This window comes from Triturus cristatus, chromosome 7 (genome assembly GCF_964204655.1).
Source record: "Triturus cristatus chromosome 7, aTriCri1.1, whole genome shotgun sequence".
Classification (NCBI taxonomy): domain Eukaryota; kingdom Metazoa; phylum Chordata; class Amphibia; order Caudata; family Salamandridae; genus Triturus; species Triturus cristatus.
Window position 1 is genome coordinate 1,133,614,106 of NC_140590.1, and position 13,517 is coordinate 1,133,627,622.

A 13,517-nucleotide genomic window follows, 5' to 3' on the forward strand; every position below is an offset into this window, starting at 1 on the left:
TGATGTCTAGCAGTTGTATACACGCACTCATCATACTCTCGGCAGCCATTGCCTTATGCTGACCTTGCACTTGTTTTTATTTCAGTTTGAACTCTTTAGATGAGCATTTTGGGGTTAGTGTGGATGAAGATGCCAAAGGAGTGCGTTCACGTGAGGTAAGTCATTCTTCCTCTGTTTCTCAATGTTTTGCTGTCAAATATTGGGCAGAGCCGTGCTCATCGCAGTGGGCTGATGGGTCTGCTGTTGGTACGTCCGTTGCTAATACAGGATGTCTAAGGTGCTCCTGACCCTCCATACCCTCAGCACTAGAGTAGTAAGAGCCATGAAGTCCATGTTTATTAGATTTTGCATTAGCCATGATTATTTGATTTAGCAAACATGGCCTTTTAGTCAGCCCTTTTCAGTCTGTTTCTGTTGCTGTTTCATTCACATTTTTCTTCCACCCCTTACAGCATACAGCACTGGGAAGTGGGGGAGCCCACTTCAAGCATTGGCTAGCTTCACTGTGACAGCCTTCTGCCCTTTCACAAGGGATCCATCCATGTACAAAGTAGTTCCTTTCAGTGCCATGGAATGCTATGGTGATGTGTGCATTTGAGACCAAAGAAAATACTTTTGCGTTTAGCCATTTTTTTTATAATAGTGAGGGGCAGCTTCACCAGCAGCAACGTTTTACAAAACCATGACGAAACAAACTAGCATTTCCAAAGCCAAGTGTCTACTGCTAACACCAGACCTGTTGACTTTTCCAGTGCTTGTTTTTGCATTTGTATTTGGCTTGCTTACTCTTAGCGCAACTATCCATTCGCCCTGCCACTAAGAAAAGTGACATTTATAATGAAAGAGGTTTTGGCAGTAGAGGTAGCTGTACAGAATGTAGATTGTCGCTAAGATTAAATGATCTCTTGGATCTGTCTACCAATAATTTAACCCTTTTACCGCTGGGATGTTTGCGCTAGAGTTTTTTTCAAAATAATTGGTGTTAGGTAGTGCACCTTCTCAGCTTCTTGAGACACCCATTCAAACTATATTTTTTGCACAATAAATGCTATTTATTGGTTCAAACCCCACATCAACATCTCATTTCAGCCTAAAGACATCATGACAAATGTGGAGACCTTTTAATTTTTTCAGCAAATTAGCACAATATTATTTTGCCTTTATCATATGGACAAAAACAAAGCCTGAAACTCTAACCATGGAAATGTTGCCCTGAATGGCTGGAGTTTGACTATAACAAATATGTATGGTTCTACCATCCACTGTTCCCACAACCTTGATAAAAAACAGTACCAACATGTGTGGGTGGGCTGATTGCACAGAGCAGGAATAGGCCAAAATGTTGACCCTTTGAGGATTGCATTGACATTATGTTGGTTTCACAAACTCACAGATTTGAAGACTTCCTGGCGGTTATCATAGCCCGGCCCACACTTGTAAGGTACTGTTTTATATTTGTAGAAGTGTGACCACTGTGGGTGCCCGACGTTTTGCTTTTCCCTACAAATTCCGAAACTTACAGTCACAGAAATTTGCAGAAATTCTGTATTTTAAACAACATTTTTACCTGTGGAGGACATTTTGAGTGTGTTAAAAATTGCGGACTCCATCTGTTCAGAAATTTCTTTGATTGGTATGCTTCCTGAGTACTGGCCCAAATACTGCAGTTACCCACATCTCAAAAAAATAACTAAATTCTAAACTTCCTTTTTGTGCTTTCCTTGGTCACATTCCAAAGCGGTAAAAGAAGATCAGAGCTGCCAATTCTCCTCTGTCGAGTAGGGGGCGGATGTCGTCCGTGGTGACAATCAGGGCGCTCTCGGGCTGTGGCTGGCTTGTAAACTGGATTGGGAAGCGTCTAGCAGGTTGTTTCTCACCAGGTGTTTGATGAGTTGCGGGTTGATGGCTTTGGTGGGAAAATGGAGCAGCAAGATGGTGGTGGATGATCTTGTTTCTTCCTAGGTTAAAGAGGTGGTGGGGCAGGGTTCGGTGGGTGCTCTCGAAGTGGATGGAGTTCATGATGGCTATGGTGTTCGGTTTGGTGTGCTGTTCCCATATGGTGAGATGTTGGCCAGGGGTTTCCATTGGAATGAGGAGGCTGAAGAGGTCGGTATGTTGGGACTCAAAGTTCCTGTAGATGGTGGATATCTTGTTGTGGAAGTGATTCACTAGAGCATTGCAGAGTTCCTTTGAAGAAGGAATCATGCTCATGGTGGCTGTTGGGAAGAAGAACTCTCTGATGATGTTGAAGAGTTCTCTCGTGTGGTTGGCACTTGCCTCAATGCGATCTGCAAGGGCATCATTTTTTGCCACTTTTTGAGTAATTGGTGGTATTTGTTAAGGGCTGGATTGAAGGTGTCTCGGTCTGTATTGTCTCTGCTGGTGCGCCATCTTCTCTCTAGTTGTTTGTAGCTGCGTTTCATTGTGCTGAGTTCTGGTGTGTACAAGCTGGCTTCTTTGGTGGATCTGTGGGTTTTGGCTGGTTGATGGGTCTGACTCGGTTACTGTGTTGGTGATCCAGGTGTTGAAGTTCTGGAATGCTTGTTCCAGGTTGGCTGCAGCATTGTTCTGGGTGGTTTTGAGGGCATCCATCTAGTGGGTCTTTGTCACTTTGCTCCAGCTGCGGAAGGAGGTGCTGGGAGGGTCGGATGTGGTGTGAGGTGATCCTTTGATGGTGAAGTGGACAATGGAGTGGTCAGTCCAGGTGAGTTCTGTGGCATTGCTGCATTTTACTCTTGTTTCTGGATGTGAAGATAGGGTCCAGTGTGTGTCCTGCTCTGTGTGTGGGGTCTGTAACCAACTGGGTAATGCCGATGTTGTTCATTCGCTCCAGGAGGGTGGCAGAGATAGTGTCTGTGGGGTCGTCCAGGTGGAAGTTGATGTCTCTGAGGAAGATGTAGTGCTTGGATTCGATGGCGAGTGAAACAATGAAGTCTGTGATGGTGCCACAGAGGCCGGTGTGTGGTCCTGGGGGTCTATACGCCAGAGTGCCTTTGATGGTTGTTTTTCATCGGTGTGGAATTGGAAATTAAGGTGTTATATGATCTGCGTGGTGTTGTCTTCAGTGGTGGGGCAGCGCATTGATTCTTTGTGGGTGATGCCGTTGCCCCCTCCTTGTTCGTTGGTGCGGTCCAAGAGTGTCATCTTGTAGCCATTGGGTGTTGCTATGGTGATGTCGGAAGAGGGGTTAAGCCAGATCTCTGTGATGAAGGTCACATCCGGGGCACAGGTGGAGATGGTGTCCCAGACTTCAGTGGCGTGCTTGCAGAGCCATCTGGCATTGATCAGGAGGCATAGGAGTGGTTCATGTGTGGTCTCAGTCGGCAGAGTGGGAGTGGCACAAGTTTCTGTGAGTACGGGAGGTCCTACATTGCAGGTGAAGAGACAGTAGTAGCAGGTGAACGGTCTCACTATGAAACAAGAAGATGCGAGGCATCAGTGATTGAGAAGGCCCGTAGTCCAGGGTTCGGAGATCTGAGATTGGTGCTTGGAGGGCCAGGTTTCCTGGCGCTGGGGGCGGTCTAGGCATGAATAGTCGCAGACGGGCTGGCCTTTGGTGTGCTTGCAGCTTGGCCGCGCTGAAGCCTCCATTAAGTAGGTCTAGAGAGGAGGGAGAAGCACTGGGGAGGTGGGCGGTGGGAAGCTGGATGGTGGAAAGTGGTTGGCGGGCAAAAAAGGCAACTAAAATCAGAAAAAATCTCAGAGCTGGGTGACAAGCTGGCTGCCACGGATTAATCAGCCCAGGGCAGGAGCAGCCCTATCAGCAGTCTGGAGGGAGGAGGATCACGGAGGAAGGCGGCACTAACGAGTATCGAGGGAGAACTGGTGAGGGTCTGCTCAATGAGGACGCGCTGGGAGGGGTGCTGAGGGTGCGAGCGGAAGGAAGTGAGTGGCGGAAAAAGGGAACTGTGCAGCAGGCAAAAATCCAGCAACTAAAAGAAAAAAGAAAACCGAGAGCTGGCTGACAGGCTGACTGCGAAGTATTAATCAGCAAAGGGCAGGAGCCGCCCTATCAGCAGTGCGGAGGGAGGAGGCTCATGAAGGAAGGAGGCACTAATGAGCAGTGAGAGGGAGCTGGTGAGGAACTGCTCAATGGGGCCGATCTCCATTAAGTAAGTCCTGGGAGGAGGCGAGCGGCGGGAAGCGGGTAGTGGGAAGCGGGTATCAAAGAAAGCCTTGTTCATGCTTTGCATTGGTTATGCTACAGCATGGAACATTTCATCCTGCGTCACTTGGGTGGTCGTGACAGCACTAGTGTTTTGTTGAAAGGATTTGTGCAATATAGGCAGGGCCACTGGAATTATGCGGCAGGAGAGGACCAAATTACGCGGCAGGGTTGACTAAATTAGGCAGCAAGAAAAGGCAAATTATGAGGCCTAATTTTATGATAGTATTGCTTCATTATTTTGTAATTTTGACATATAATGCACTGTCTTGGAAAATATGTCACCTTATTAGTACCAGTTCAATATCCCAATACAGCAATAGGAAACTCAAAGAGGACCAGCTTGCCTTTGTTAAGGGTCTTCTACTGCACAGGAACATTCTTCATGTTTTAAATAACTTTTGATCCATTTAAGATGGAGACAATTTTTTGAGTAAAATCTGCAGAACATGCTGCAGATGATGGTTTATGTAGCAAAAGAGGCAATTCCATTATTATGGGGAAAATGCCACAACCACAGAATTGCATAATTCCAAGGGTCGCAAATCAGTGCCCTGAACTGCACGCGCTAACTGTTTGACCACTGTGACAAGCCTAATATGGTTTGCCACTGATTCTCTGGTAGGTAGCTCCTTCTGGAATGAATGCCAGTCTGTGAGGGTAACAATCCTTGACTGGCGGTCTGGTTGAGTTGTTTAATCTTGAGTTTTGCATGCGCACCCTTAGACCATTGGAAAGGAGATGGAAATATAAATGCGAAGAGAGACAATCTGGAGCTAGGATGAAAAGGAGGAATAGGAATGAGGATAAGGGATGGAGAAAGTGTGAAGGGAAGGTACTAAAGAAAGAGAAGGAGACACAAAGATGTGAAAGAGTGATAAAGAAAGAATGAGAGGTGAAGACAAGACCAATATTAAATAGAAGACAGGAAGATTCGACAAAGTGTCACAGAGATATAATTAGAGCAAGGAGGATGGAGGGTTCTGATGGAAAAGATGAGAGAGCAGAAGGAAGAAAGAGGGAAATGGAGATAGGCAAAGTGCAGTTTCTGATTTCAAAATGAATTAAAAATGCATCACTTTAAGGAGGTTCCACTATCCTGAAGAAGTAGCTTGGCTCTAAAATTTAGTGAAATACAATTTTTCTTCATATACAGTTACATACTAAAATGATGGGAAAATTAAACAATAAATATGTATAGTCATGGTAAATATTTAAAACAGGCTCCTGGGTCCTTTAAATACAAATGCAATCACACAGAAAGAGTTATGAATACAATTTCAACTTTGCCATGAAGTCAGGTGGCTTGCAACAACATAGGATACATAAGTACATCATCAATGCTTATTTTCTTAGTCTTCACATGGGGTTCCACAACCTTTGTTTTTGTTCTTCAAGCACTTTACTCGAATGTACTTCATTATTATGTAACTTTTAAACTGACTACTACCGTATTAGGTGAATAAACATTATTATTGAATTCAAGGGAATTACGAAAGGCACTTTAAAGTAAACACCATAGCTGAATAAACAGGAACAATATAGATAAAGAGAGGTGAACTGCCAACCAGAAAGGGATCCTGGGATGACCTAGCCTAGGTTTCTTCCTCAGACTGCACACAGTATCCATTATACTGTGGATAGGTGAAAATTCAAATGTAGTTTATACGCCATAAGTGCAAAAGCAATCTGCAGACATTTTAAATTTGAAAAACAGTGCTAAATGTATCCTTTTGCACCCGCAAAAATAAAAAGAATACAGATAGCAGACATTTTTCTGTATCCTCATGCACAATTGTGCATTGAGAACGTCTTAATCTTGTTAATAAATGCTTTCCTCTTAGCCCTGCTCCTAGCTCTACCCCAAAATCCATCATTAGGCCATGGCTCAATTTGGTGAGTAGCTGCACTTATTTTTTCCCATTTAAAGCACTGATCATAGATTTAAATGCAGCCCATCCAAGCTTTCCATCAGGCAAAGCGGAGTTGTATAGACAGCTAGGCAATGCGTTGACACAGTGCGACATTGAATGAAGATTAGCACAGTCGTGATACAGATCTGATTACAAACACTTCATCTTCCAGTATATGTAAGAGAGCTTAAAATCTCTTCAAAGGCTCACCTGCTGCAGAGGCCACTAGGTAAAAAATATCACAGGGGGAATAGTAAACATTTGCAGGATGGTATGATTGAGACAGGAGTACCAGCCTTATAGCCACATTTATGATGTGCAGTTTTATCTGATTGAGGTCCTTATTTCTGGCTCTTTTCTTTCCCAATCTACTCAGATCTAATTTGGGTATTCGTCTTTTTTCCATGCCACCCGTCATGCCTTGTATCCCTTTTCCCTAGCCTTTTATTCTTTCCCTGTGATGTTATGTTCTTTCCTAGCCCTCCATTCTTTCCTTGTGATGTACTTTCTTTTCTCTGAAGTCCCTTCTACTCTCTCAGTTCCTTCTCTATTTACTTGACTCACCTACAGTCTTCAGTCCACGTGTTTTCTTCTCTATGTGCCTATCTTCTTATGCGGTATTTCTCCAATTGTAGGAGCCCCAAGATGTCAGAATACGGCAGCCAGCAAGCATGGAGGAACCACTATCAGCTGCACTGAAAGATCATAATCCTAAAAAAAACAGAGGCACCAAGGAGAAAGCAGCAAAATCCAATGACACTCCCTTTGTATACAACAATGAATCTCTGGACACCACTGATCTCTAACCTCAGGAATTAGGTGGGTCTGCGAAGGGACTTCGAATGACAGACTGCATTCTCGTTTATAAGATGGCCACCTGCAGTCTGCAAGATGGCGACTCCAATCTTGTTTCAAAATGGCAGACTCCATTCTAACCTCAAGATGGCAGAATTTGGTCTGATTTCAAGATGCCAGCCGTCAGTCTGAAAAAAAGTCGCATTTGAATACCCATTGCTCTGGGGGAAGGAGAGAGCTTTATAAAAGAGAGCATCCCCACAATTGGTGTTAAATGTTAAAATTTGCACTCCTTTACTTAATCACCTATATTTAACATTTTCCACTTCTGGGTATAATTTTCACTGTTTGCGCTGGGACCAATTTGCCCTTTTCTAATGCTAGTTGCTGAATTTGCAGTAGATGTGCCTGAAATGAAAACTCAGGCTTTGCATTTGCACAATCTTTCACTTGGTTAGATTGCATTATGAAAATGAAGCCCTCTCCGAGATGGTGATCCGCATACGACGCTAAGGCAAGTAAACAACGCACAGGACCACACCGTAGACTCTCAGCACTTTTGGTGTTTTCCTTGTGATTTTGCATGAGTTGTTATGGCAATAAAGTTGTAACATGCTTGGTGGTACATTATCTGGCTTCCTGTTGATTCTTTGTTCAAGGCCACATAAAACACATTGGCAAACAGAAAATTACAGTGTCAGACGCAAGGTCGAGAGGCCCTGGTGGCGATTCAAGTTGAGCAGTTAGAAATCATTCTCTTGCTTCCAGGTAGAGTAAATGTGTTTTTGAGTACTGAACAGTATGAATCCACCTTAAGAAATTATGTAAATTATATAAAGTGAATAACAATTATAACTAAAGTCAATAGACTACATTAATAACAAGTTCCAAAATGCAACTGGAATCTAGTGCAAGCTTCTCCATTGCAGCAGATCTCCATTGGTAAGTTATTGAAAAACTGTAGCTGGCTCACTGGGACAGGGAGGCGCCGACACAACATAGGGAGTCTTCGGTACACTTATAGTAAAACTGAGTTAGGGAGATACAGTGGAATGGACAAGGAGACCTAGGGAGTCATTTAGAGTTTGTTAAACCAGGAGCTCTGCTGTAGACCGGCACATCCCCAATGTGCCAAACCTGCAGTTCCGCCTTCTCATTGAGTAGTGTGGGACGGACAGGTTTCCAAAGGCAGGGCATCAGCTGGCTCTGCTGTTGGACACGTCTTCCTGGCAACCATCTGCCACATCTCCACCGCTGCTTTAGATTGGTCCCTATGCCCCATTCAATGCGCCGCAAAAGAAGAGAGGAACTAAAGAGACAGCGGGCAGATGGAGGAAGGACCTTTCCACACATCACAATATGGTGACCCTAAATGAAAACTGTAGTGAATTTGAGAAGAAAACATGATCCCTCCGGTAGACACCAATGGTCACTGAGATAAGGATACGCAGACACGGGGACACAGAGTAAGACACTTGGAGACAAACTTGGCTAGTCCGCTCAGGATAGTTTCCAGGCTTCTATCCTCACAGTGGTTACTAAATTCATGAGTGCATAATACCCCATAGGGTGATCGTTGGAGCTTAATGAAATGGATCAAACATAATATGATGTAACGCATATTCAGCCACAGGGAAGGTCCTGCTTTGTGCATTAAAAATGTGCTCGAGGTATTAAATGAAAAGTTTTTCCTTCCATTGTGTAACGTTCTTTCAGGACTGGATTATAAATAAAGTAAATAGCAGTACATATAATGCAATGAGTGTGAACTCCTATTTGTACAAATATAGTTATTGCCTCACTGCAAACTAATTGTTTCACCTCAGGCACTGCTACAAAAACCTTTATGTTCACATCATGTTTCAATAAAATATAATTAAATTACCTGTTGCATATTGAACTAGTTGAGAATTTGCACAGCAAAAGGACTATCAAACACAGTGGTGAACTTTGAAAACGGTAAGACATAAATGCGTACCCTAATTAGCCGGTTGATTCCAACCGGGGCTCAGGTGTGGGAAGGGGGAGTCTTTCTCTATGAAAAAGTTTGAGGAAAAACCCACAATACAATGATGTATTTTATATCACAAATTGTACATAAATTGCTTAAAAGCTGGAGGTTCTGAATAATCTATTCTAATAATGTTGTGGTGCACCAGGCCAGGCTTATCCTCATCAAGAAACCGTTGTCAACAAGTGGTGGCATTATAGTGGATTTTTCTGCATAATGACCATAAAATGGCCAAAAAGCCTTCAAAACCATTATGCAATTTCCATTATTTTTCAAAATGTATATATCTTCACTTAACTTTTCCACCCTACCTCTTCAGTATAGATTGTCAGTCATATGTTGTACATGCTTTTGTGTGGAAGGGGCAGTGTGAACAAATCAAAAGCACTACAAACCTCAAAAACACAGGTCAAAGACACCGCAGCTAAACAACTGCTGCAGGCTCCTACAACAATGCTACTGCTCATTTCCATGTGCCACACAGAAGCAAACGGGCAGAATAGCAGCAGTAATGATTGCATTATAGAAAGCTTTGTCAGTATTGAATAAGAGATGTTTCCACATAATTCGTGAAATACTTGCTAAAGAGGAGGTGAGTGCTCCAGGTGAAACAATCAAAAACAGCAATACGTCTTCACAACTCAGCATGAATGGTCAAAATACCAGCTTTAAATGTGTTTTATGGAGGCAGTCATTTTGACTGAAACATTGACTTTCCAGTTTTTATCATGTTAAGTGCATTTATGTAGCAGATTCCTACCATTTTCTGAAGTCTTTTAAAAATCTTGGTGTCTGCTACAGTTCTGTTATTTGTTGGCTGAAATCTGCTGACCTCTTGAAATTGAGTCTGTATTTGGTGTTGTTGTTGGAGTGAGAAATACTGAATACTAGCTGCTGAGGCTGGGATAGATCAGTGCATTATTTAGAGATGGGTTGCATTGGAAATGGGAATCTAGGGGGATCATTATGTAAGTGGTTGTGTGTTCTCAAGGTTTATTCATTACCAGTTGTTTGATTCTGCTGGGAAGCCCAGTTAGCCCTTCTCTGCTTCAGGTGAGTGTGAAGTTTCAACACATCAAACCCTCGGTGCCCCCACTCAATTGAGTTAGGTGGCCCATCCGTGTTCTGAGGGGGCCTCTGCTGGCTCTGCCATTAAAAACTTACCCTGATGGTCTAAGTAGGGGCCATTGGGATAGGGGCATCAGATACCCGACCTATTTAGTGCAGACGCTTTGTTTTTCCTGTCATGAATACAAATAATAATAATAATTGACCCACATCCGTGGAGATAGATCCCAGGGTATGGGGGATTTTTTAAATATTTTTTTTTCCTGAACAAACTCCCACTTTTGCAGTTTATGTTTGAAAAACAAAAACAGTATGGTGCACGGCTATCAGAAACAGGGTAGACATGCACTAAACGCTTTGAGCCTTCACTGAAGATGCAGTGGTGGCGGCTTCCGTGAAAACACAGACATCGCCGCACGGCCAATTTAATTTAATTTTCCATGCGGCTGGTGTGGTGGAGGAGATGACCTCCGCCACTCTGATGGATGGTGGGCTGCCTGCCAGGACCCAAATTGGCACTTAAGTCACTTTCTCAAGGCGTTTACAATCCCTGCACACAGTTCATCCGTTGAAATGTAATTTAACCTCTTCTGTGCCCATGACGAGATAGTCTCGTCATGGAGCACGGTCGCGCTGTGCCCATGACGAGACTATCTCGTCATGAACCCCACCCACTAATGAAATGCCCGGCACAGGAGGGGGAAAGGGCGTGGCACAGAAGGGGTTAAAGGTTTCTATTGATACACATTAAAATCCTTTTCACAGTGGAAATGTTTACCCGTTGTTGAAAGAGGAAGTGCTCATGTGGGATTCACAGGAATCATCATATCAAATGTATGCATCGAGCACTCATGGTGGCGGTGCACTAAGGATTCCATGATACGCTCTTGTCATAATGGAGGCTTTCATTAAGTGGCAGACGCGATCCTCGTTCCTGTCTCTCCTCAGTCCAACATGTTTGTGGTGGAAGTGGTGGACCAGCAGGTGGGAGCAACATGGAGCTGCAAGTCCTGGTGAGGGCTGGCATGTTGTGCTAGTGCTCAGTGGGCTCTGAAGAGAGTCGTTGGCTACAGCTCTCTGTTTCCTGAGCCCTGGTGAGGCTCGGCACCACACAGTTCAGACCGCGGTTGCAGGATTGGCTGGGGGCTTGCATGCTAGGGGAAGCCAGGACAGGCAGCAAGTGGTGACTGAAAGAATATGCGCAGCCAGAAATGGTTGCTTTGTGCTGTAGACCATGCATATCCCATCTCCTCTCCTATCTTGTGGACTGGAGGTTAGACTTAGCTCTGGTCTGGGGTTAGGGCAAGCAGTCAGCGCACCCAAACCTCTGAAAAACAGCCAATTTATGAAATGCCTGCCCTCAACTGTTTTGCTGTCAAACACACACTGGAGGCAAACTAGTGAGAAATGAAAGGTGCCCACCTTCACATGCAGTGTGTGTTTCTATACACCTGTCTGCTGCACGGCACTATCAGCCTAGACAGAATGACTGCTGCAGACCAGTCTTGTTCTTCAACCTCCATTTTGGCAAAAAGTTGAGACTTGATACTTTGGAAACGTTTGTTGTCTTAACACTGTTCAGTTTCCCAGTGTCATTCAACAGCCCCTCGTTTTAGTAACATCAGATCCATCCAACGTTGAGTAGTGTTTCATTGGGTTTTGGGTGATTGCCCTTGCTGGCTGGGCTATGGCCCTTGGATTTAAAGTGCCAGAGAAAACTAAGACAAATGACTTATAGATCATATCAATTGAGACATATTGTTACCTTCCTTTTACTGATCGGAACCTGATACATCTGGTAGTAACTATCAGGACCACCAGAGTACAGAGACCCGAACTGATAAGGACAACGTGGATTGCAATCATTATTAAGTGCAATACCACTTTGCTGTAAAGAGTGCTCATAGTTAACACTTTAAAGCGTTTGAATTGCATAAACAGTTGTATTGCAGGGCCAGAAGGCACAGGGCATTCTGCTTTCTTTGTTATGCCATATTAACTCCTTTACCTTTCCTGCACGTAGACCAATTATTGGTAATGCCAACTGGTCTGGTTTATGAATGAAAGTGTCTGTTGTGTCATAGATGGTTTAGGCATTCAATAAGACATCTACATGCACTCTATCACTCATCTTTGCCATCATTCATTCATCCACTAGCTCAGTCTTGCTCTGAGTCTGTGACACAACCACAATAAACACACACACACTCAGCTACTGAATACCACTAAAAAAAAGAAAACATTCTGCCATCCAAACATGGAATGCTAGCAAACCCAAGATTAAACACAGCAGAGGGTGTCCTTCTAGTAGTGATATTGTACATGGTCTATTGTTGGTTTAAAATTCCAATATGGCTGCCGCGTTTAGAAACAATTCAAGTGTGGTCTTGCAACGCTAAAACAATGTTGCATTGTGTACAACAGCATTCTATAATGGTCACCTGGTTTAGAGTAAATTGCCACGCCGTATGCAGCACCCTGCAGATCAAATGAGCGTTAAGCAAAAGTCCTGTTAGCAGTGCCTGGGAAGCAGAGTTTCCTCCTAAGAAATAACTGAAATATAAATAGGAGAAGCAAATAGATGGAAGGGAATTCTAAAAGAAGAAACTTTAAAACTATATGATTGGTCAACCAGCCCTGACACTAAAGCCTGCTTTTCAGATGGATGTACACATGAGATCAGAAAAAATGCTGTAATTTACAGGGCAAGAGAGAAAATGAATGATGTGGATGAACCATTACCCCATGCAGTACGTGGTTATGAATGGAGGCAGAGAGTAATGACGTGCCAGTAGCAGAAAAGGGCAAGACATGGAAGAGAACTAAGCCTGTAAGGCCATATGAAGAGATTCTAGCAAAAATGAGTATAGTGCAAATCTTCTACTCCTAGGTTTTGTTAAAGGAGGAAACCAGCACCAAATTCCACCTTCCATATAAAGGTAATCTGTGAGATTTAATGCATTGATGGTGCTAATGGCATTCAAGTAGAAAACCATTTAAGCTCTGCAGGTTTGCCACCATTTTTTGTGGCACCAAATCTGTGGAAAACCATTGTATAAAACATGGAGGCTTTGCACAGAAAATGTATTTGATGTGCTGAATGGAACCTTCCATTAGGCTCGCAACACTTTTGAAATTGAGGCTATAAGTGTACCTCTAGTTTTGGAAGTTAGTTTCCAGTACCTTCATTAGGTAACAGCATTTCCACGAGGTACCACAGGCATGGTGGATTGTTTTATCAGAGTTGAGTCCTTACAAGCTGTTACAAGGGACCTCAGTGGGGAGAAGAGAGGGGCACCTGGCCTTCTCTGCCGTATATTTAATTGTAGTGAGCTTCCCTCTACCAATGTGGTGGGGATGTTGGCTGGAAGGTCCAGTCACCAGTTGCTAAACCAGGCCCCTGTCTTTTACTATTAATGGCTCTGACTGGATATTGATTTCTATTGTGTCTAATTATTGTGTCATACAGCAGCTGAATTCCTAACCCATTCATTCTGGGGTAAGCATTGACTCATAGCCCAAGCAGTACAGGCAAGTAAGGAGTACAAAGGAGGTATTTTGTTAT

General features: G+C 43.6%; 1 protein-coding gene across 1 annotated transcript in view; it reads left to right on the top strand.

The window, feature by feature from the left end:
• The window catches only part of CDHR2 (cadherin related family member 2), a 284,644-nt gene extending 277,141 nt beyond the window's left edge, over positions 1-7,503 (top strand). Inside the window, exons 31-32 of the mRNA XM_085618291.1 lie at positions 86-155; positions 6,714-7,503. Of these exons, the coding sequence (XP_085474417.1) occupies positions 86-155; positions 6,714-6,884 (241 nt within the window). The 3' untranslated portion in view covers positions 6,885-7,503. The remainder of the gene's footprint in view (positions 1-85; positions 156-6,713) is intronic.
• Positions 7,504-13,517: the final 6,014 nt, after the last annotated feature.